Source organism: Rhinopithecus bieti, unplaced genomic scaffold (genome assembly GCF_001698545.2).
Source record: "Rhinopithecus bieti isolate Rb0 unplaced genomic scaffold, ASM169854v2 scaffold_20101, whole genome shotgun sequence".
NCBI lineage: Eukaryota > Metazoa > Chordata > Mammalia > Primates > Cercopithecidae > Rhinopithecus > Rhinopithecus bieti.
In genome coordinates this window covers 1,489,357-1,514,700 of record NW_016810242.1, presented here as the reverse complement: position 1 = coordinate 1,514,700, position 25,344 = coordinate 1,489,357, and the positions used below count along the sequence as shown (strand labels likewise).

Here is a 25,344-nt window from a genome sequence, read left to right as displayed (position 1 = left end):
CCACCACTGTGGGTGTGCAGCCGTGGGATGGGGATGGTGGGAGGCTGGCATCTCTCTTCAATTAAAATGCTTGCAATTATATCTGACTCAAGACTGGGGAAGCCCAGCTTCAAATCCGAAGAAAGCTGGAACTTGCTTTTTATGACTTGATAAAAACTACTTCTAAAAACTAGTGAGCAGGCACCATAATCAGTTCTCCAGCTGCCTGGCCATGTGAGCAAGAGTTGCTCTCTCTACCTCCTTAGAACTTAGTCATTACACCCATAAAATGGCAATCTTTCTGAAGAGGACTGCAGAGGGTGAGAAGAAAGCGCTGGTAATGGAATGCCAGATCCCCTGGCATTCTGGTGGTGGATCCCCCAGTGGTGAGTGGTTATGCCTCCAGTCATGACCACCTGGCACTGGGTGTCCCTGCAGATTCACCTACACCCTTGGGGAGGGCATGTGGTTGCCCCTCAGCAAGAGCTTTGTGATTCCACCAGCCGAACTGGCCATCAATCCATCAGCAAAGTGCAAGACGGACATGACCGTGATGGAGGATGCTGTGGAGGTCAGGTGAGTCTGGCTTCAGGACTGAGGCCTGCAATTGGCTTGGGAAGCAGAATGAGAAACTACCTGTAGGTTCTAGGTGCTGGGGAAGGAGTCACGACAAGCTAAAAGGAAAAATTGGCAGGCAACCTGCTAATTCCCCCTATGTTGTGCCAGGATCTGCTTTTTATCTGGGTCAGTATTGCACGTCCCAAGGCTCATTCACTGGAAGAAGACATAAAATTAGAGTTTGTAAGCACTTCTCACATACACTAAGGACTGACAGGCAATAAAATGTTAATTTACTTGCCCAAGTTTAGACCTCTTTCTTTGACCAGGCGTTACAGCCTTGGCTCATTTCCCAGATATGGAGAATGCCCATCATTTGTTAGTTCAAGGCTTGGAGTATAGTTGATCTTCAATTCTTATAAGAGAGAGTGAGATACAATTCAGTTGACTAGAGAGGAGCATGGAATGTAACGCCACGCCACTTGTTGCATCTGGAATCTCCTTGACCCCTCCCTGCCTCCCACTCTGTCTCCCCACAGAGAGGAGCTGATGACTTCATCCTCCTTCGACAGCCTGGAGGTTCTCTTAGATTCCTTTGGGCCGGTGCGCGACTGCAGCAAAGATAACGGGGGCTGCAGTAAGAATTTCCGCTGTATTTCAGATCGCAAGCTGGACTCCACTGGTTGCGTGGTAGGTCTGCCCTGCCAAGCTAGTAGTTTCTGTTTGGGGGATGGGGAGGAAAAGCACGGGGGGAAGACACAATGCAGATATATAGGTAAAAATGTGCTGTGATCCCCAGTTGTAAACACCAGCTAGTTAAATTAGGGATTTTCTCTTGATAAGGATGAGAAGGTAATCATGAGTCAGTTAGTTGAGAAGTTGTTATGGAGTACCTACTGTGTGCACTTTAACTATTCAAGAAAAAATTTAGTTCATAAGAACTAAATAACTGCTTAATTGTATGACATTGATTCTAAATGTAATAGAAAATTTTAGGAGAAACCTACCTAAAGCTAGAGTGATGAAAGAAGTAAGTTATGCCAGGACTGCTAGTGAAAAAATAAAAATTAAAAAAGAAAAAAACTTTGTCCCCTCTGTGACCACAGCAATGGGCACCTGCTTCTTCAAAGGTGGGCTTCTAAAATACTTCGTTATCAGCTCTATGGACTGTGTCTATGGTGGCTGACTCACACCTGTAATCCCAATGCTTTGGGAGGCCGAGGTGAGAGAGTCACTTGCAGCCAGGAGTTTGAGAACAGCCTGGACAACATAGTGAGACCCTCATCTCTACCAAAAAAAAAATGAAATAAATTAGCTGGGCATGGCAGTGTATGCTGATAGTCTTACCTACTGTGGAGGCTGAGGCAGAAGGATTCCTTGAGCCCAGGAGTTCAAGGCTGCAATGAGCTATGATCTTGCCACTGCACTTCAACCTGGGCAACAGAGTGAGACCTTGTCTCTTAAAAAAAAATGTGATTCTATTAACTAGTAAGACGATTTGGACTAGAGTGGACTAAGCTATCTCCCACATCATGAATGTGAAGCCTGTACTGTGCCATGCAGGGAAATGGAGGCAGGAGCAGATGAAGCCTTTGGCTGCTGGCTCCTTTATGTGGGCCACTCTTATGCCCTTAGCACTATTGTCTGTTTCCATCCCTCCCTTCTTTGAAGGCAGAATGATATAGTCCTCAAGAGAGGAAAGGGCATGGGACAGAGGAGGCAGGGAGGAAAGCCATTCAGATTGAGAGCAGAGGAGAGGAAGAGATGATTCACTGGTTGCTCTGTTGGATTGGGGGTTGGAGCAGGAGCTTCCAGCTCTGGGGAGGATATGGTGCCCTGTCTCACTTTCCAGTCTGACAGCTGTGCTGTGTGAGAGGACCCAGAGCAGGGACAAGCTGTGAGGATGCTGTACTGATGCCATCTTTCCCCTCCCCTCTTTCCCATCACTGAGCACCTGTTCTGTTCAGGGAGCTGCTCTCAATCGAAGACAGATGTGTGCCTGGTACAGGGTGGAGTGCTCCCAGTCCTAAGGCCTCCCCAAACTTTTGCCTATGAGGCAGCAGTTGACAAGAGGGTGATTCATCTGAGAAGGAAGAGAAAATGAAGAAAAAGAAAGGGAGAGAGAGAGCACTGAGGGGCAGATAGGAGGAGAACCTGTGGGTCCATGGTAAGGAGGGGAAAGAAGAACAGCAAGGACTGTCAGGAAAATGCAAAGAACGGTGCTCTTTAGGTCACGCCTCCCAAAGGCAGCCAAGGAGGAAATTGATGTCCCACAGTGCCACCCTCCCTTTGACTGGTCCACTCTCACATGTCTTAAGCAACGTGCTCCCAGCTGGGATCCTCAGGAGACAATTTCACTATCTAATGGAGCTCCCAGCTGAGACACTTTTTAAAAAAGCTATTCAGCTTATATTTCTTCATCCAGATTTCAGCCTTTCATGTCTTATTACTGTCTGGAGTCATTCTAAGTGCTGAAACACTGTGTGTTCATATGTGCACCTCCCTCCCTACCCTCTGTAGCCACTGCAATACGTGTTTGAGCATGCACATGCATTAGCAGACACACACAGGGCTAGGCTCTCCCTCTTTTGCCACTTCTCTGCCCCTTCCTGAACCCCTCAGGGTCTGCCTGTCAGATGCCTTCTGTTGGTGATAGCCCCTTTTACTTGGCACATAGCTATGCTGATGGATTTTTGTACTTTTAACACTGATCTGTGAGACAGAGCTAGCAGGAATAGTTCTGATGAATATGCATTTGCAATAAGGCTGCTGCATTTTAGAATTGGAGCCACTGCAAAAAGTCACCCAGTTACACCAGTACTTGGTATTAGCATAATACTTTGAAGCCACTGGACCACGTGGCTTCTGGAGAAGGAGGGGCAGGAGGATTGGCAGACACACTCGATTTCCTTTTTCTCATTGGCTGTGAAGCATAGGCTTCCTGAGGCAGGAGGACGGATGGGTGAGAGCTGATGTGTCCCATCATGACCCTTGTGACCCCACTAAGAAGGTCGGAGACTTGACCTTGAGCCTGACCCGTCTCCAGTGAGCATCAGTGCTGTCCTAAAGCTCTGATATGTCAGCAGAGTTGTCCCTTGTCATCTGGAATTGGACCAGGGACAAAGGTATCAGCTGAACTAACTGTAGTTTGCAGAGCATTGGCCTGCCTTCCTCCTCTCCACATAAACTTTACCTTCAGTCCTCTGGGTGCTGAACTGAAAGGCTTCACAAGAAAAGCCTATTTTTATGAAAGGAGAGAGAGATAAGAAACTCAGAACACGCTGACTCTTAAGGAACCTAAGGAAGGAGCAGAGATGTGGGCAGAGACAGAGAATATACCTTTATATTTTCCTGGCTGAATTCAAACCTGACAGGTGGGATTCATGTTTGGTCTGCATAGGCTGTTCAACCTTCATTCTTTCTAAGGAGCAGGACATGTTTTTCAGTTATGCATGGACTCCCACAGGGTTAATTGCTACACAGTTAATTGCCCTATTGTTTATATAGTCTCTGAAGACAGGAAACAAATATCCGTGAAAGGCACAGACCTGTACAAACCACAGTCACACCATTCCAAGCCAGACTGCTCTCCAATAGCAATGGGTTGCTGAAATTTCATGAGGGTTCCAAGCATTATGGTCAGCTACCCACTGCTGATGACCAAATCTTACTCATTGTTCTTAGTGTGCAAGGTAAGAGCTGTCTTCCTTACTGGTGATGTACAAGAGCAGCAGTTCTCTAGTCTATTGAGTGAGCTCTATAGGGTCTTTCAAGAGTACTTATAATCTTAGTGCCTCTGTAACAAATTACCACAGATGTAGTGGCTATAAGTTACACACATGATTGACTTACAACTCTGTAGATGAGAATTCAACATGGGCCCACTGGGCTAAAATCAAAATGCCACCAGGATTGCAATTCTTTCGGAGGCTCTAGGGGGAATCTATTCCCTTGCCTTTTGCAGATTCTAGAGTCCACCCAAATTTCTGGGCATATGACTCTTCTCCATATTTAAAGCCAGCAACAGTGCATTTTCTGACCATTTTCTGTAGCAAATCCCCTCCTCTCTCTAATTCTGCCTCCTCTTTCTGCTTTCAAGGACTCTTGTGATTACATTGAGCCCACCTAGATAATCCAGGATAATCTCTCCATTTCAAGATCCTTAATTTAATCACATCTGCAAAGTTGCTTTTGCCATGTGAGGTGATACCTTCCAGGTTTCTAGGATTATGCCAGGGACATCATTGGAGGGAGCATCCATGGGAGATGGCAGTGGGGATTGGAACAGGCTTGGCTGGCAGGACTTCAGCCTCCCTGCTCTGAGCTTTAGCCAGGATATCGTCACCCTTATCAAGTCTATCTACTGAGGTTTCATATAAAATTTTGTCTGAATCTTTGAAAATAATTTCTAATACAATGAAAAAAGAGGAAAACCCATGCTCTAATGCTCCTTCTTTAACTTCACACTCATCCTGAAAGTGGCCAAAAAATGCCTTAGCTTTGTAAGATGTAAGAATGTACACAGGTGAGCAGGCTGTGCCATGGAAGGGGAGAAGTCAGGTGCCCGCTTTCTCATGTATTGAACACACGACCTTCCTTGTCAGAGCATTATGCTCTAATGAGCTTTGAATTACCCAGTGACCCTGCTGCCCTTCCCTCCACATGCTGTCTACAATGGTTTCCCAGGAAATGTGTCATTTCACCTCTACTAGAGCACAGATGTGTGGAGACCATCACAGATTACCATCTCTCTTTCCCTCTGTAGGACAGTAAGCAGGAGTGTGCCTCAGAGGCTTCCAGAGAAATGGAGGCAGGAAGCTATCACTGCTGAAATATAAATTTAACTCCATCAAACTTTTCCCCTTGGGAGAAGTCCTACATGGCTTGAGCCTGCATGTCAGAGCCCATCAAAAAGTTTGGGAATCATTATTTGTGAAAGAAGTGAGGTTGCCATCCAGTAAAAGAGAACCTATTTCTAGTAGGAATTATAGTTGCATGTCTTATGAATCATCTAAGGTAAGGCGAGGCAGACTCAGCTTCAGGAATCTATCCCTTTTCTTCCAGAGGCCCTGAATATGTTCATGTGTTTATCTCTCATACTCGTCTCCCAACAGAGCACCCACTTCATCATCTAGAATGGAAGTATGCATCTTAGTGAGTCTTAGTGAGATTTGACCAGCCTCCTAAGTAATTAATCAACCAAAAATCACTGGTAGGAAAAGAGGGGAAAGATGACAAAGAAAAGGAATTGAATGGGAAAAATCATTTTAATCTCATTAACAAATTATGCCTTAGACCACTAATAAGTCAAGAAGCCATGAGCATCTCATGAAAGATGATTAACCTTGTGTATTTTAGGGGTCACTGAAATATGAGCTCATTTGTTCAACCTTTTTGATAGGGGAGGGCTGTTGCCATAATAAATGGAGTTTTCTTCCTAAGTCTGTAGTTTACAAAGTCCCTGGGAATGCTAAATATAACCTATGCAAAGAAGGATTAATATATGACCTTGGGTATCTCTCCTGAGCAAACAGTTCTCTTTCAAGGAATAAATGGAGGGATTGTCCACAGCCAGGAGAAAAGAATATCCAGCTCTTGCAAACAGAAAATGCATGTGTCTCCTGGAGGCAGGATTTCTTTCTGACAACAGAACTCTGGCAGCAAACACTTCTAGGAAGAAGGGCATGGTTTGGAGACTCTGGTTTCCTTGTACTTAGCTATAGATTTTGAGGGAACCCAGAATGTGGATGCAATAGCAGAAAGAAGATTCAGGCAAAAAACAAATTTATACCATAGGAAACTCCTTAAAGAATGTGTGTTCTGGTTCCCAAAGGTTGAGAAGGAAATTATTTTGGGTTTTAGCCTTTTTATTTTTCTGGAAATCTTTCTAAAATGTTTTACTCTGAACTGCAGCCCAAGGAAGTTCCAGTGCAGTAGGGATAATTGCATCTTTTTCAGTGATTGAGGATCTTGACTCACCATCAAGGTCATCACTCTGGACATTTTATAATGTTTTGCCCTAAAATATTTACACTCATAGTATTTCGTGTGTGTATATGCATGCATGCGCACACGTGTGTGTGTATGTTTGAAAAGAGAGAGAAAAAAAAGAAAGAGAAGGAAAATACTAGGCTGAACCTACAAATCCGTAATTGACCCCAGAATATACTCTGGGAATTCCTTAAAGCGATCAACAAATCTATAGGACTGCTTTGTTTTGTTGACACATTGACTTTGTTTCTTTAGGGATTCTCATGAATCCAGATTTTATCATACTAGAGAAGCAGCATGGCGGAGTGGATGGAAAACACACACACTTTCAGGATAGGCAATCTAGGCCCAAAGTCTGATTGTGCCATTTTCCACCACTGTGACCCTAGGCAAGTTACCTCATCTTTCTGAGTCTAATTTTCCTCATCTTTAAATTGTGGAAGACAAAATGTACCTGTGTTATTGGGTTGAAGATAATATATGTAGACTATTCTACACAAAGAATTGCTTAATTCCTGATAGCTGTTATACTATTTTTGGTTTTACTGATAAGAAAAGAAAAGAAAAAAAAAAAAACCTGCACGAGGCAGCTAACTGTGTTTTCTTCAAGTTTCCTAAGAGAGTATGAATTTTAGCTGGTCCAATTTGGGATAGCAGTAGTCATCTAGACATTAAAGTCAGGCAAGATGTGGTTTTGGAATTCTGAAACAAAGCCTGCTGGGGTTTCATTTAACAAAGTCTTTGTCAAAAATCATGCTTGAAGGAGATCTCTGAAAAAAAGCGGCTGGTTGGAAAGATGGAAAGTACTGGCTAGTGACTGAGGTAGCTAGCTGGCACGAGGGCTGAAACCATATGGGGTGGGAATAAAAGGAGGACTGACTTTATCTGCTTAATGGCTTCTAGCAAGCTGTCTAGAAGGAGGAAAAAATAAACCAAACTCATGGCAACCAGTGCAGCCCATTCAATTCCAGTCAAACTTCCATGTCTTCCATGTTTCCATCCTGCATTCATGCATGGGCAGCCGCACAGTGCTGAGGCCAGCTCCCTTCTGGTGGCACATCTGGCCTAACAGCTGGGTGGCCAAGGAATATGATTAGTGGGAGGCTAGCAAAACATGGGGTGCAATCCTCAGCTGCCTCATTTGCTTGTTTACCATCATCTGGAACAGCTGGATTTGCACAGCACGAGGCAGCCCTTGGAAATTTATTTAAATGCTGTCACCTTCCAGCACTCCAGCTGCCTTCATGGGGAAAAAGGGGGATGGACCAGGCTGGGAGCCTGGCAGGCCCACAGAGGGGCGTTTGTTTGGGAAATTACAGAATTAGTGTTAGCAAACAGTGCATATCCTGCCTCGTGATGATCTTCAACTAAGAAAGAGGAGGAAGGAGAGGTGAGTTTTCAGAGGCACACCTGCAGCAGCTGTGGGCTACTAAGATAAGGTGGTTGGCAGCAAAGAGAAAGTGCAAACCAGGCAGTAGGGAGGGAGGGGAGATGTTTAACACTGTGTTTCATTGAGTTTAGAAAGTTTTGTTTTAGTTTGGTATTGGTTTTGGAGGAGTGTGTTAACTTGTTGACGGTATGTATATAGCATAGTCATTAAAAGCCCCAGCATTGGAGTCAGATCTGGACAGACCCCCAGCTCTGCCCAACTCTTGCTGCTTGACCTTGTGTAAGTTATTTACCTGCTTCCAGCCTGTTAGAAAGGATCGGCTCTAATGCAAATGTACAGAATCTGTTGCACAAGCAGAAGGAACAGGATGGGGAAAAAGGTCATTGACTTTTAAACAGAGCCCAGTGCAATGAGAAGAGTTTGTGAATTAACTGGCAATGTTAATGGTTTCCTTATCTCCAAATAGGGATAATATAGGATATTGTGAGATAAAATACCTAAAGTACTTAAGCATAGTGCCCAGTTCCTCATAAGTGTTCAGTAAACTGTGACTACTGTGTAAATGGCTGAGTGTGGTGTGTGCTAATGATGAAGCAGCTAAGTCATGGACTCCACAGCCAACCGACAAAGGGTTCAAGCATGGTTCTGCCAGGAGCAGCTATGTGGCTTTAGGAAAGTGAAACTCTCTGTGCCTCAGTTGCCTTATATGTAAAATGGGGATGATCATACTGCTTACCTCCTCAGGGTGTTGTGAGGGTCACATGAGTTAGTGAGTGCGTTAGACAATTGCCTGGCATATAATAGGTGATGGGTAAGTGCTGCAGTTGCTCACCAAGTCCTTTTGTCTTCTGGGAAAAGACGTCTCTTCTTAGATTTTCTCTTTGCTATAATTCTTGGGGAGTATACTACTGAGGACAAGGTAGTGCAGAAAAGCTAAATATTTTGCATTAAAAGCATCCAGCCAAACCCAAGTGCAGCACCTGTGGGTGACCACATAGTAGGTACCCTTGTCTGTGTGTCTTCCAGAGAGCGTCCCTGACACAGGGAGGTGATGATACAGCTACTCCCACTATGAGAGCAATCCCCCTCCAAGCTTACAGGGAAAGTTCACTTCCTCCTTCAGGCTGGAAGCCCTGGCTCAGTCCATTCCCCCCAACACTGCTGTTTGGTACCAATGTTGACAAAGGGCTTTAGACATTTAAAAAACTCTTAATACCAAGGCCAAACAGCAGCACTCCCTTCCTGTAGCCCAGTGGAATCTTTGCAAATGCATTTTAATTCTGGCCCATCACTTCCACTTTCCTGCTAGCCAGAGGCCCATTTGGGAAGTCAGCACACCTCAGCTGTGTCTTGCTACAATGCTCTCTTCCAGCCTTTTTGGAGGAAGTGTCTTGAATGCAAATGTGTGTGATCCCTGTCCAGAGAGAAGAAGCAAGGTGTCATAAAAGGTCACTTGTTTTTAAAAGAAGTCCGCCGCGGTGGGAAATTCGTGGATTACTTGCCAATGTTAATAGTTTCAAGGCTGAGTGCTACAAACTGGTGTCAGTGGTTACACTCAGTCCCCAGAGAACTCAGTTCTCCAATTCACCCACGTACATGGATGCTTTCTGATTGTGCCAGTGCCCATCTGGACTCAGTCCCATGAAGGACAGCTCCGGCTGCTATGACCGCCACATCGGGGTGGACTGTTCGGACGGCTTCAACGGCGGCTGTGAGCAGCTGTGCCTCCAGCAGATGGCGCCCTTCCCGGACGACCCCACCCTGTACAACATCCTCATGTTCTGTGGGTGAGTTGAGCTGCCAGCGGGCCACCCGGCGTCCATTTGCCCCAGGACGCAGGACTTTCAATGCTGAATCCAGGAAATGTGAGTGAATAGGTCACCCTAGGCCATCCCTTAGTCTCTGAGGAAAGAGCCTCTAGGACTGGAGGGGGAACATTTTTAAAGTCGAGGGGGAACATTTTAAAGTTGGTTGGGACCTAAGTCTAGTCCAACCCCTATAGATGGGGAAACTGAGTCTGGGGTATTTACTTGCAAGGGGAAGTTAACTACATGGTTTACTTAAATCATTCTCCAATTAAACCAGCATTTTCCAAGTTGTGTTTTGAAAGGCTATGTTAATTAGCTGTTTTGTGACAAAAGATTTTCATTGTTTAAAACTTGGGAAAGAGTGTGCAAAACTAGTCAATTCTCAAAAAAGGGGTTGGTCTTTGGACAAATGGAAACTTATTTAAATTCTGGCCCCAAAGTCCTAGCATTGTGTGCAGCCACTCCTCCTAAGGCACAGTGACTCCTCTGGGTGAAGAGCCCTTTCCTGCAGACTGGCTCTCCCACCCATCTCAGTTCATCTCTTCTCAGGATCACTCTCTGAGGGAGCGGGACAGGCAATGCAACCCCATTTTACAGATGGCAAAACTAATGCACAGTGAGGTTAAGTGACTCCCTCAAAGCTGGGAAGATGGTGAGTGAGAAGATTAGGACTAGATTCAGGCCCTCCCTGATTTTTTAAAAGTTCTGTGGTTCTCTAAAAATTTAAATTTACACTGCTGACTGGAATTATATTTAAAGACATTTTACGCTATATTTATAAAGTAAACAAAGATTCATCTATTCTACAGCCATAGTTAGCTTGTCTAGCCTTCCCCACTCTCTGTTCTCCCCCTTCTCCCTCCCCTCCCCTCTCTCTTCCGGCCTGCTAAAGACAGAACTTACTTTATGCCCCGTACTGTGCCGACCACTGAGCTGCAAAGATAAATAACACATAGTTCTTGCCCTCAAGGATCTCACAGTCTGATAGGCTTGCAATGAAAATCAATGTTTATAGTCATAAAACTAGGCTGGATTGTTGCCCAAAGCCAGTGCCTGCTGAATAATCATGTAATGTTATTTTATTGTGTTTCGTTTTATTTCTTTGTAACTGAGCCATTTTCATATTCAGTTTCTTGTAAACTCTCATACTATAAATGGAAGCTTGCTCTGTATCTTAATATTCTCTGTAATGTTATCATTAGGGTTGACCCATTTCAATTAATAGAGGTTAATTCAGCCAAAGTTACATAAATGTATTTATTTAATAAACATATATTTGAACACCTACTTTGCACAGAGACACTTGGGTGTCAGGTGTAGGAAAAAGAACAGGATACCCGACCCAATCTCTCTCCTCAAAGGCGTTTACAGTGGGACACGTGGTCAGGAGAATGAGGAAGATGAGGCAGCATAAAAGGGGAAGCTGTCCAGATGTTCAAGATGGACTGAGAGGGAACCAGACAGCTTCAAAATTCTTCCTAGAAACACTGTGTTATTGCTCAAGGAAGGAACCACTTCACTATCTTGTCTGAGATTTAAGCTGGTGCCATGGAATCCTCTGGGAATTTTGAGTCACATCTATTTCCTGGACTAATGTAGTAGTACCTGGACTGGATTTCTTCCCTGTTTCAATAATAATCAGACACCCATGTGTTTAGCACTATCCAAGGTATATATATAGCCTGCCAAAGAAGTCCTTGATTTGAGATTCTTGTATAAAGACCAAATCACATACATTTATAATTAAAGAGCTCTCATCACACCTGTTCACACAAATATATAAATGGGAAATGGAAAAAGCAGTTAAAGTTGCATGAACATGGGCCTCATTTGCACCTCTCCTGCTACTGATAACAACATTTAATGATCACTAGCTATATGTTAGGCACTGCATAAGCTCATTACATGCAGTCTCTCAATCTTCTCAACAACCCAGTGAAGCAGCTACTTTTTTCCTCTTTCTACAGTTTTGGAAACTGAAGCTCAGAGAGGTTAATCAGCTGACCCAAGGTTTCCCTGTAAAGGACAAAGTAACTGCTATTACAATATTGCTTCTCACTGTATTATTCCTTGTTCCTCTACGTAAGACAGAGTTCTTTATCTTATTGTAACAATGGCTGTGGATAGTAATAAATGATGTGCTTTAATATCATGAGCATCTTTAAATTCTAAATTTGGTATATGTCTAATGAGAGACCCAAATTAAATCAATATTCTTTTTTAATGACAGCCTTATGAAAGAAGTTCTTACTTTAGCTAACAAATGTATATTCTTCTCACTATAACTGCAAATAAGGTCCAATTAATGACTTATCAGTTGCTGACCCATATTTACTAACATTGATGTTGCTTTTCCATCCTAATGAGGAGGATGCCAAGGAGGCAGTTGTTGGTTAATGGTGCACATGGCATTCACACTGTGTGCCCTAGGGTCTATTTAGTTCAGGAAGGCTACTCTTAATGGAGGAGGAGTTTTTATGGGTTGATATCGTGTTTGGATACATTCAAACAGAACACCGCCAGGAGATGATAAATCTTTCTAATTTCTTAGTTGACTTGTCACAGGACCAGATTAGAAAGTTATTAATTTCTTAAGCACAGTGTCTTTCTTTTTGCTGCCTAATTAGCCTCCAAGCAAGTACAGGGTCTGACCATGTAGATGGTTCTTAAGAAAAGCTCTAGAATATCTTGGATTTAAATGTGTTAACTCATTTGCAAGCTTATCTTCAGTGATTCTTACCCTGACCTATTTGGGAAACTGTACAGTTATTAGAGGAGAGGGCACTCTAAAGTTCTGACAGCACTTGTCTGCACAGCAAAGGAGAGAGATTTAGTCTGATCACATGACGAAAGAAGCCTCAGTTTACAGGCTTAAAAAACCAATGAGTCAAAATCAAATTGGAATCTAATTTGGAAATCTAATCTTTGGTGATCCAACATGCTCTCAAAGGCATTTCCTTCCAATGCAGGGGTTGACTTGCCTGCATGGGTCACTGATATAATAACTTCTTATACTGAGCTCTCCTCTGTGCTAGGTGCATCGAGGACTACAAGCTTGGTGTGGATGGACGCTCTTGCCAACTCATCACGGAGACCTGTCCAGAGGGAAGTGACTGTGGGGAAAGCAGGGAGCTTCCCATGAACCAGACCCTCTTTGGGGAGATGTTCTTTGGTTACAACAACCATTCCAAGGAAGTAGCTGCTGGACAGGTGCTGAAAGGAACATTCAGGTAAACCTCATATGCATAGAAGTGATTATTCAAGGTTGTTGGTGGACTTTCTCTAAAGAGTTTTGCACTAGCATAAAGCTTTATATCTTGAAGCAGGGTAAATATGATATGCCTAAAGGGATCGACTACATTCTTGCCCTTGGTCTTCTCCAAGAATACATTCCTTCTTCCGGAATCCAAGAACCATGCTTAGCTTGGGTTAATAGTAAAGTGTTAAATGAGATTTTACTTTGCCCAGGCAGGGACTGGAAGATTTTGCATGGAAGCCCACACGAAAATGCTTAAGCTCCATTTCCCTATGAATGGAAGCATCAGTGTGTGAGTCAGTCTAGAACAGCAGTCTTCACAGTGTAATCTAAGGATATCTAAGGGTCCCCTCTCAAGGTATATCGAAGGTCCTACCTTTTCCAACTACAGAAAGGCTGAATTTTCTTCCCATACTTCAATCCAAACAAGATATTATAGTAAGTTGAATTCAGATGTGAGAATCCAGCTATCTTCAATTGTTAGATATTTTTTAAATTTGCAAAAAATATAAAATATTACTTCTCTCATGTTTTATAAAATATGTTAATATTGAATGAATTCATTGTTGTTGTTTTACATGAATTAATAAATTTTTTAAATTTCTATTTTAATTTCCAATATTGTAAATATTGATAGACATAATTGGGCCTTTTTATATAAATATAATAAAGCTACTTGGGGCCTTCAATTATTTTTAAGAGTGTAAAGGAATCCTGAGAATCAAATGTTTCAAATCATTGATTTAGAATACTTCTAGGTGATTCTCCATTCAATGCCTGTCCCTGTTCTGCCTTGGACTCTTTAAATATATCTTCTTAGAACCTACAGGGAAATATTTTCCAGGAGATGATGATGAGGAAGAAGAGGAAGAGGAGGAGGATGTCAGTATTATGATATGGACCAGCAGTTGACAGAAACCTGGGCCTAGACTCTTATGAGCAACTGATAGTAAATTTTCAAGACAGTTTTTGGAATCAGCTGCTTTTTCTGTTGTAGACAGGAGACATTACTAACATTTCCCCTTTTAGCCTGGGAGTTGGTTTGCCAAAGGCAAGAAGTGAGGTGTCATCACTAATGTAGTGGTGGCTGAAGTCTTCACTGAAGTCTAGAAATGAGACTATGTCTAGTTCTTGTCGAGAGGGGGTCAGGAAGTAGGGACTGAATTGGGAAAGAGGAAAGCGTATTCTTTACCCTTTTGGTAGATCTTTTCAACTGGTTTATTTCCCATATCTGCCAGCCCTTACCCCACCAACCATACCCATTACGTCTTACTCCTGACATGTATTTACAGTGGGGTTCAGGGTGAGGGGAACTTCTTGGTTCAGAAAGAATTTTACATTGGGAGGCCATTTATGGTGGCTCATGCCTATAATCTCAGCACTTTGGGAGGCCAAGGTGGTGGGTGGTTCGCTTGAGCTCAGGAGTTTGAGACCAGTCTGGGCAACATGGTGAAACCCCATCTCTACAAAAAATGCAAAATATTAGCCAGGTGTGGTGGCACATGCCTGTAGTTTCAGTTACCTAGGAGGCTGAGGTGAGAGAATTATCTCTGCCCAGGAGGTCAAGGCTGTAGTGAGCTATGATTGTGCCACTGCACTCCAACTTGGGTGACAGAGTGAGACAATGTCCCCCAAAAATAATAATTTTACATTGTGGGTTGAAATTAGCAGGGTGTGGTGGCACATGCCTATAATCACAGCTACTTGGGAGGCTGAGGCAGGAGAATTGCTTGAACCTGGGAGGTGGAGGTTGCAGTGAGCCAAGATCATGCCATTGCACTCCAGCCTGGGCCATAAGAGCAAAACTCCGTCTCAAACAAAACAAAACAAAAAAACCAAAATGCTCAGGAAGGAGTCAGGTTCACCTGAACACTCAGAAATGAAGGTCTACCCTGTTTCTAGGCAAAACAACTTTGCTCGTGGTTTAGACCAGCAACTGCCAGATGGTCTTGTGGTGGCCACTGTCCCCCTGGAGAATCAATGCCTAGAGGAGATCTCGGAGCCCACCCCTGACCCTGACTTCCTGACTGGTGAGTGCCTTCTCCACCTTTTTCAACTGGCACAAAGAGGCAGCTTCCTGCAGTTTCATAAAATTAAGATTTGACCTCGCTTACTTTGGTTTCTAAGCCAGTGATTTCCTTGATACACAATAAAAGCTCAGCCATAGAACTGAATGCTGGTAGGATTATTTTTCAATAAAATTGTTGATATTATCGTATAATCTCCTGCAAAGTGTTCCTAATAGTGTATTTTCTTGTTAGTTTCACAGAGATGCATTGAAAACAAATAAGATAATAGTTGCTGGGAGTTCTTGGGGGATTAGAGGAAGTGACCAGGTCACAGAGGCAGAGAGAAGCTAGATTGCTACTCTCACCTCAATATCCATCATTGCTACTGTTGGGTTTCCTGGCAAGTATTTACCGGCCATCATGAGGAAATAGGAAATGACAGTTTTGTTGTCACATGACCCTGGGTTTGCATCTCTGCTACTTTCTAGCTGTGTGCCATTAGACGATAGAGTCTCATGTGGTCTCATGGTCCACCATCATAAGGTGGGGATAATAATGCCTGCCCCTCAGTACTGTTTTGAGCCCAGCAGTATTCTTCCTTCAGACTCATGATGAAACAAACACACAGATTAATTAGAAGAGGCAGGAATCTCTGGATATGCTTGCCTGTGCCTCTGAAGACCCCCAGCTGGCACCTCCTGGGCCAAGGAAGAGACTTTCAAGGTGTCCCATGGACTAATGAGAGGCAGCTGACTGAGATTTGGCAACACTTGCTAGAAAACTAGACATGAGCTCAATTCCACTGATTGCTTTGTATGTTTCTCTGTTACTCTTCTCCCTATTCATTCTGTCTTCCTTATTCTATACCTTTGTAGACCCGGAAAGTCTGAGACAGGTCTCAGTTAATTTAGAAAGTTTATTTTGCCAAGGTTAAGGACGTGCACCTGTGACACAGCCTCAGGACGTCCTGACAACAATGTGCCCAAGGTGGTTGGGGCACAGCTTGGTTTTATGCATTTTCGGGAGACATGAGACATCAGTCAATATATATACGAAGTACATTGGTTTGGTCTGGAAAGGTGGGACAACTGGAAGCAAAGGCAGGAAGACTCTAAGAGGTGAGGGGGCTTCCAGGTCACAGATAGGTGAGAAATAAATGGTTGCATTCTTTTGAGTTTCTGGTTAGCCTCTCTTAGCCTCTCCAAAGGAGCCAAATCAGATATGCATTTATCTCAGTGAGCAGAGGAGTGACTTTGAATAGAATGAGAGGCAGGTTTGTCCTAAGCAGTTCCTGGGTTGACTTTTCCCTTTAGCTTAGTGATTTGGGGGGCCCAAGATATTTTCCTTTCACACCTTTCTCTCCTTTTTTCTTCCTTTTCTAAAGAATGAGTTCAGCTAAGGGTAGGTCTCTTCCAGGCATCAAGCTATGTTAAAAATATGAGTTTAGACCTGAATGGGATGCAATGTAGGTCTGTCTGATATAATATAGCATAGTGTTTAACAGCCTCGGCTCTGGAGCCGGTCAGCAAGGCTTAGCTCATCACTGGCTGCATGATCTGGACACATTACTTAACTTCTCTGTGCCTCAATTTCTTTTACCTATAAAAATGGGCATTCTAATACTATCTTCCTCACAGTATTGATATGAGGAATAAATAAATTCATATTTGTAAAGTTTTTAGAACAGTTCCTTACCCATAGTGAGATCTATGTGTGTTGAATAAATAAATATTTAAAGGAAGAAAGAAAATAGTATGAAAACTATGAAGTAATATCTGCCCTATGGAAAAGAAAGAGCAAGAGAAAAAACAAATATATTCTGGACCAAGAATAAATCCTTCAAAATCAGTAACCCTATGAAATACTACATGCATACATGCACATGCACACATACACACATCTGAAGAAATTAAATTGCAGCTTCTGGACGTATCTCTAAAGCCTGCATCTCTGGCATTAGGGAATCTAGTTTCCTTGTTGCCAAACCGTTTGGGCAGACACATTCCGCATGTGTGTGTAAAATGCCTTGAAGACATGTGAGGTGGTACATACATAGCATAGGTGACACACCGGTAATAATATACATGGCTCTGTTTAAAGATCTGCAGGACACCTCTCTCACAATATAACTTATGGTGGAGGGAGGAGATTTTACTTCAGTTATGAGATAGCCAGAAAAAGTCCTGGATGTTACCTGAAGCTTTTGGGGAGGAGAGGGTGGATAGAGCTGAGAAACATCAGAAAAACATGTGGTTGACTCCCCATCTGTGGGAACAAGGAAAGATCTAAACCTGGTCCTCATTCACGATAGAAACTTCTTCCTCCACATGCCATTGGTCCTCTCCTAATTTGGCCCATTGAAGGTAAAAGGAATAGAAGGATGCCCAGATGGGACACTTTTATTTTGATGGTCCCGAGGCAGTCAAATTTAAGCTTCAGATCACTTTAACTCTAAAATCCTCTAAGCTAAATGTATGGGAATCTTGACCTGGCTACTTTTGTACCTTGTGTTTGTTTTAACCTATTTTGTTAAGAAGTGGTACCAGTTAAGCCAAGATCACATATTTCCTTTGATGTAAGCAGGGAATGGGTTTGTTTTAAAGCCCAGAATAATTGGAAGAATCTATTAAAGAGATATTTGGCCAAATCTTCCCCATGTTAACTCTAGTTCTGGGAACATTTTAATTGTATCTTTCCTAGACTTATACAGGGAATCTTATATCATTTCACTCTATCTACTATTATAAGTCATAATTCCCATAAATTTAGTTTAGAGAATTTTAGAGCTAAAGTGATCTTAAGAATCTTCTATATCAGCATTTCCAAGCGTGTTTTTTTATTTGTTGTTTTTCTTATGAAAAGTCATAACTCCATTCATAAATGGGTTCTGCCTTCAAATATGTTTGGAAAGAGTATCCTCCTCTCAGCAATACACAACACCTCAACATTAGAGAAGTTTCCTAGAAGCCCTGCAGTAAAGAAATCCTTTTCACTTTAAGCCAGCAATTCCCAAGTCCATTTAACTAGAGAATCATTTTCACACATAACACCTATTTCTATCTTGTAGAATTATCAGTTTGGAGAACACAGTGGAAAATACTGAACTACATGTCTTATCTTGCTGCTGGCTTCCCTCTTCATCAAAATAACAGGACTTTTTGGTGTTACATGTTGTATGGAAATAAACAAAGACCAAGCAAATAAGAACAGGCAAAGGCTATTTATTTGGAGGCTTGCTATAGCTGTCATCACTTGTATTTTGGCAGAGACTCAAAGGCAGGCACAGGAGTGGAAAAGCTTTAGAGAGAAAAAAGGAAAGTCTTCAAGTATGCCCATATTGGAGCTGTTGGTTGAGAAAGTTGTAGGTGGCTTAACTAGAAGTGAGCATCCTATGTGATTGGTTAGGGGTGCATATTGTACTTTCTCTGGTTGGACTTAAGTGGAACTGGGAAAAAAATAGGGAAGTTGTCAGCTATTCATCAAGTCTGGGTTGTTTGGTGTCAATTGTTATAGCGGTTATTTTTTGACTTCTTGGGCTGTTTGTTATCGATAGTGGTCTAATTTCCTATAAGTCTGACTTACAGATAGTAGATTGACTTCCTAGGCTGGTTACTCTAGATAATGGGTTGGTTTTCTGAGCTGGTTGCTGTGGATTGTGAATCAGAGTTCTATTTTTATATATAATCTGGCTGTTGTCCATTTGTGTATTCAGTCTTTCAACTGAGAAAGGGAAGGAAGTCCAGAGGAGGTAGAGGAGGCTGCTGGCTGCATTCATAGGCCTGTTGGGTGCCACAGTCATTAAATCTATGTGAAGGTTTGGACCTCTGGGCTCTTTAGAATTTTTTAAAGTTCATCCAAAGGGGATGGACTCTTGGCTTTAGAACTTTGGGGCAATATACATATATCCCTGACATTTCAGATAAAATAACAAGAAAAAGCTAGTGTCTTCCCTCCCTCCCTCCCTCCCTTCCTGTCTTCCTGCCTTTCTTCCTTTCTTCCTTATTCTTTCTTTTCTTGCTTTGAATATTGCCTGTAAAGTCTTTTCAGTCCTTCTTTTTTCAAGCATAGGTAGGAAAATTAGTGTTTTTTTCTTGAGAAAACATAGTCAGAGATATTACTTGAAAAATAGTCATTCAGCAGAAATGTGTCCCAAAATAATAAAATTTTTTAAAAAATGGAACCTGTCAGACCTCTGAGCCCAAGCCAAGCCATTGCATCCCCTGTGACTTGCACATATATCCCCAGATGGCCTGAAGTAAATGAAGAATCACAAAAGAAGTGACAATGCTCTGCCCCGCCTTAACTGATGACATTCCACCACAAAAGAAGTAAAAATGGCCGGTTCTTGCCTTAAGCAATGACATTATCTTGTGCCTGGCTCATCCTGGCTCAAAAGCTCCCCCACTGAGCACCTTGTGACTCCCACTCCTGCCTGCCATAGAACAACTCCCCTTTGACTGTAATTTTCCTTTACCTACCCAAATCCTATAAAACGGCCCCACCCTTATCTCCCTTCGCTGACTCTCTATTCGGACTCAGCCCGCCTGCACCCAGGTAATTAAAAAGCTGTATTGCTCACACAAAGCCTGTTTGGTGGTCTTTTCACACATATGCGCATGACACTGACTGCCTGTCAAGGGCACCTTGAGAAAGTATGTCATATGGCTCACCTAGAAAATATATATTTTAAAATACCCCTTTCGTTTTAACTAACGGAATTATTATCTGTAAGTAGGCATGGAAAAACCCTTCTAAGCATGAACAGTTATGTAACTGTTCCCTGACTATGGTATGGCATAAATGCATCCAGGAGAAATGTTGATCAGCTAAGTAATGGAGTTCAGTTGTTTGGCTCATTCTGGGTGGATATAGAGCACCCTACCCCTCTTCCCCACCCAACATCTGTGCTTGTTTCTTTATTTTATCTTCTCTCTGTTGTTCTGGACTAAAAAGCCCAGGAAGTTTTAACAAAAGCACTAATTAAGAAATGCCAAGTTTACGCAGTTAGGTATGATGAGAGAGAGGTAAGGAGGGTGATCATGATAAAATTATGGAGGCCATGTATGTGTATGATACTTTCTCTTTTCTCAAAGAACTTTTTTTTTTTTTGAGACAGAGTTCCACTCTGTCACCCAGGCTGGAGTGCAATAGCATGAGCTTGGCCCACTACAACCTCTGACCCCTGGGTTCAAGCAGTTCTTCTGCCTCAGCCTCCCTAGTAGCTGGAACTACAGGCACGCACTACCATACCCAGCTATTTTTTTTTTCTTCTTCTTCTTTTTTTAAGTAGAGATGGGATTTCACCATGTTGGCCAGCCTGGTCCCAAACTCCTGACCTCAAGTGATCTGCCCGCTTCGACCTCCCAAAGTGCTGGGATTATGGGCATGAGCCACCGCGCCCAGCTTTCTCAAAGAACTTTTATGCCCATAATTTTATTTTGTTCTCACAACCTGCCTGTAAGGTAGATAGGATGAATACTATTATTTACACTTTTCATACATGAAAACACAAGTAAATGAGTGGCCTCCCCAAAGTCATACAACTGGTAGGAATCCAAACTGAAAAGAAAGCAAGAGATCATCTCACCTAAAACTTTCACCTTACAGATGAAACAACTGGGAACAGAAAGATCCTGGGCCAGGTAGCCAGAGAGGATAGTTAGGTTGTGAGAACAAGACGTTATGGGTATGAAAGTACTGTCATTTTGAAACTACCTACTACAGCATCACAGCCAACCTTAGAGCTCAGGCTTTGTGATTTCTTTCCTGTTTCTTTTTCCCCTACGTAATAATTCAATTAAAGGTGGCTTTGCCTAATAATTTAAAAAATTTTTATTTAGTGGGCTTGTTATTTTTTTATGAATAAACTTTTCAAACTAAAAGCAAAGCTGTTGAGCTGACCTAATTAGACAATACTTGTTATATTAAATAGTTCTACATATCATGTACATCTTATGCTCTCATAAAATGTACCTTTAAAGCATGTGACTGAAGTCTTAAACTTATAAAGTTAGAATTCCATTTGTATGCTTTTGAAGTTAACGTGAAAGTTAAAAGCCAAAGTATGTAGTAGTATGACTGTTGGTAGTCACAAAGATTAACGCCCTAAAAGAATATTTGAAAGAAAAGAATACTAAAAACCTTCTCTTAGTTTCAGGTAGCTTACCTTTGATTGCCTAAGATAAAATTTAAGCAATTGATTCACTAAGCACCTTTCCTGACCTGTTTACTTTTGCCTTACCAAAAATTATTCCCATATGATTCACACAAAAATGAAAATTTGGCAGTTACTCACCTAATTTGATCAGGGTTGACAAGCAGCTAATTAATCCTACCAACTCTTCATCCAGTTTAAGTATTAAATTAGTTGATTTAGCCTGAAAGAAACATGGGTCAAAATGGCAGGATAATCCACTACATATGTATTATTGCCATTATATTTGTAGATATGCAAACACACCACACATTCTATGCATAATATATATAAATGTACTATATATTGCTCTCATATTTGTATATATATAAATATGTACACACATATGCAAGTGTGTATATATTCCTATAACTTACATATATAGCAAAGATTAAGCATAGAAATAAAGCTAAAATTGGTTTTCTAAACCTAGCAAGGCAACTTTTTTCCTATGACCTTATTATTTTGTTTCAGTAGCATTTATATTTATAGTAATGGCTAGAATTCAAACAGGGTGACACTCTTCCTTCAAGGTACTCAAGGAAGAACAGCCTATTAATAACATCACTAAGAGGCTGTAAGGTTGTGTTTATTGAGAGTGACTTTGGACAACTAACTTAACTTCTCAGAGCCTCAGTTTTTCCATTAGTAGAAATGAGACAACACATGGCTATCACAATGTCTGGCGCAGAGATGGCACTCAATATTTGGCTGTTCCTGCCACTTAATGATTTAGTCACCCTGATACTGTTCCTTCTGGTAAAGAAGAAATAAGCATTATCAGCCTGAGAGTAATTAAAACTTAAATACTGAACACAAATCAGTTAAATGAGACAGAAAAATCAATGTTATCAGGTATGTGAGCTGAGTCAATTACTGCAACCATTAAAAGAGTAAAATCGGGTGTATTACAGTAAGCCTAGGGTTTAATATAAATTTGCTATGGGGATATCATAGCAGAATGAGTAAGAACTGCCGCCTGGCCTCAGACTCATCTGGAGCCCCATCCTGGCTTACCTGGTGTCTTAGGGATCTTATCTTTTTTCAAAGTACTTTTATGCCCATAATTGTATTGTTCTCACAACCTGCCTGTAAAGTAGATTGGATGAATACTATTATCCCCACTTTTCAGATATCAAAATGCAAACAAATGAGTTGCATGGCCCCAAATCATACAGCTGGTAGGAATCAGAATTGAAAAGGAAGCAAGAGGTCATCTCAGTTAAGCCTCTCACTTTACAGACAAAATGACTGGGCACCAAAAAGTCTATTTGCCAGTTAGCCAGAGAGAGGATAGTCACATTTTGAGAACAAGAAGTTATTGCGTATGAAAGTGACTATCATTCTGAAACCACCTACTGCAGTAACATAGCCAGCCTAGAGCCTCAATTTTCTCATTTAAAAAATTCAAATAATAACAACTCTCCCACAAGGATCAAATGGCTTAATATATGTATGCAAAGTGCTTAGCAAAATGCCTGGCATGGAGTAAGGGTTTAATAAATGATAGCTGTTGTTACTGTGGTTCCAGAAATTCTCTTCATCAAAGAACATTTAATCATTTTCTCACAATTACAACACTTCTCCTCATAGAGGTGGGTCATGTGTTTTGATTTGGGACTTATGAATCAGTCTCAGAACTGAGCTTACATCTCTTCTGTCCTTAGGGATGGTGAACTTCAGTGAAGTGTCTGGGTACCCTGTGCTACAGCACTGGAAGGTCCGGTCTGTGATGTACCACATCAAACTCAACCAAGTGGCCATCTCTCCGGGTGAGCACTGCTGCGGCCTATCCTGCCCACCTTCTCTGGAACTTAGAAGTCCTTTCCAAGGGGAGAAGCCTTTGGTCCCATTGTTGAAGATGCAGCCTAAAATGTAGCTACTACATGAGGTGTGAGAGCTATTTACTCAGATTTATCCAAAAGAGCAGATGGCTAGAATCGGATTCTTTTCTAAGTAGAGATTACATTGCACATGTTATCTTGGACTACAGAAGAGAAGGAAAGGGCAAGACTGGAGCCAATGAAGGTATGATTTTTTCCTGGGCTCATCCAGTTTGTGGAGAGGATACATAAAAGCAGACTTTTCACAAATTGACAGAATTAAGCATTCCAAATGCAAAGAACGTAATTTAGAGACTCCATACAATGAACTAAAAAAAGAGAGCAAGAAAGAGCAGGGAAGGAAAACCAGAAATCAGCCTAACACTCCTAAATAGCAAGTGAGTGAAATGAAGAGACTGAGGGATTGAGAGAGAGAGAAAGAGAGAGAGAGAGAAATAGATATTAGCTCACTCTGTATAGTTAGTAAGTTAAGGAGTAGTGAGTTCTAAACTTACTTAGGGTTTTAGAGTCAGCAGTAGGGAGGTAGATCCTTAAGGCCAATGGGAGGAAGATAAATGGTAGAGGACAAATAGAGAAGTTATGAAGTTAAGTGAGACAGAAACTCACAAAGGGTAAAGTTTTGTGCATAAAGATAATGCATTAAGAATATAACACATTTTCATAGGACACAGGGGACTCAGAACTTTTTCTCTCTTAACACAAAAGAGTTCTTGGCAAGAATTGATTGGGATGAGGACCTTACTGACAGAAACTCTTCTGGTGCAGCACATCTAGAAAGAACTAAGCTACTTTTCATTCTAGGAAAAAATATATTAGAGATTTTACTCCATTTCCATAGTCAGTGTACACCCAGCACAGATGCTATGTGTGTCAGGAGTTAACAATCAAATATCGCTGTTGCCACGTGCCATTCAAAATCACACAATGGTGTCACTGTGATGTGGCTCTCAGCACTTGAAGTCTCAAGCTGAACTAGACTTGACTTTGTCTTCATAGGAGACAGGTATGTAGAAGAGGAGATCATTAAAAGCTAGCCAGATCCAAAAGGTGATTGGATTTGGAAAATTTACCATAGGCCATCTTTCAGACAGATATACAGTAATTCTCTTAAAGACAGACAGCAAATCCAAGATTTGCCTGCAGGGTTGGGGGAGAGGAGGCTAACAAGTTTTCTTTTCCATTTGTCATTTCCCAGTCCTTTTATTTTAGAATTTCTGCAATAAAATAGGAGTGTATTAGTGACTTTTCTTTCCTTTCTTCTGTCATTGTCTTCTCATTGCCCATGTCTACGTCTGAAGGCAGTATTTTGCAATTGCCTTTTTTGATCACTACCCACAGTTAGAACACATTTTGTATCGTGACCTTGTGCGTACACATACTCCCACATGCACACAACAGAAGTTTCATGAAGCGATACTTTATCTTCATGATGTGAAATGTTCTCGACTGGTATTTGTGTTTCTATTTTAGACTATGCTAATTGTTTCTGCTTTTTTCAAATGCCATTATTTGAACTCACTAAATTGATTTAATGTCAAGACCTGTGATTAAAAAAAAAAACAAAAAACATTGATTTAAAGGGGGCAGGAGTAGAGGTTTGGCAACGTTTTGCTTAACTTGGCACAAAGTTAGTACAACCAACTGGCTTAAAAGATACTCACTTAGGAACTGAAATGTCTGATTTAGCTAAATGGAAACACTCACCAGACGCTTCTAGCTAGCTCTCCCACATCACTTTGAGCCACACAGGCACTTCCATGTTTGGGACCGAATTGCCTGGGAATCTGTATACACAAAATGTGAGCCCTCATTCTTACCCTTGGGTGATGCCTCTCCATAGCCCTCAGCAATGCTCTCCACTCGCTGGATGGGGCTACATCTCGTGCAGATTTTGTGGCGTTGTTGGACCAGTTCGGCAACCATTACATCCAGGAAGCTATCTACGGCTTTGAGGAGTCCTGTTCTATCTGGTACCCAAACAAGCAGGTGCAGCGGCGACTCTGGCTGGAGTATGAAGACATCAGTAAAGGTGAGTGGCATGCTTGTTGGCAAATTCCATACCTCATATCAGTACCGGCTGCCTGCATACAATCTGTAAGACCGATTTTAAGGAGTCTGTAATAACGGGTCTTACTCAGATTTTCCCACAATGCTCTGTGCCCATCTTGAACATTTCCAAGGTTTGGTTGCAAAAACCAAATCTCAAAATCAAAGTGTTTAGGGAATTTTAGATGCAGAATGGGGTCAAAACTGTAGGCTTACAATGTTAGTTATCACAGAGAGAGTCCTCAAAAGATTCTTGCCAGCCACCATCCA

The 25,344-nt window shown here is 41.9% G+C and overlaps 1 protein-coding gene across 3 annotated transcripts in view; it reads left to right on the top strand.

Moving 5' to 3' along the window:
- Positions 1 to 25,344, top strand: part of ASTN1 (astrotactin 1) — a 312,931-nt gene that overhangs the window by 214,383 nt on the left and 73,204 nt on the right. For all 3 annotated transcript variants that reach the window (XM_017891701.1, XM_017891700.1, XM_017891702.1), the window contains exons 10-16: positions 418 to 555; positions 1,077 to 1,227; positions 9,539 to 9,705; positions 12,762 to 12,956; positions 14,885 to 15,012; positions 22,852 to 22,956; positions 24,869 to 25,057. In XM_017891701.1, the coding sequence (XP_017747190.1) occupies positions 418 to 555; positions 1,077 to 1,227; positions 9,539 to 9,705; positions 12,762 to 12,956; positions 14,885 to 15,012; positions 22,852 to 22,956; positions 24,869 to 25,057 (1,073 nt within the window). The remainder of the gene's footprint in view (positions 1 to 417; positions 556 to 1,076; positions 1,228 to 9,538; positions 9,706 to 12,761; positions 12,957 to 14,884; positions 15,013 to 22,851; positions 22,957 to 24,868; positions 25,058 to 25,344) is intronic.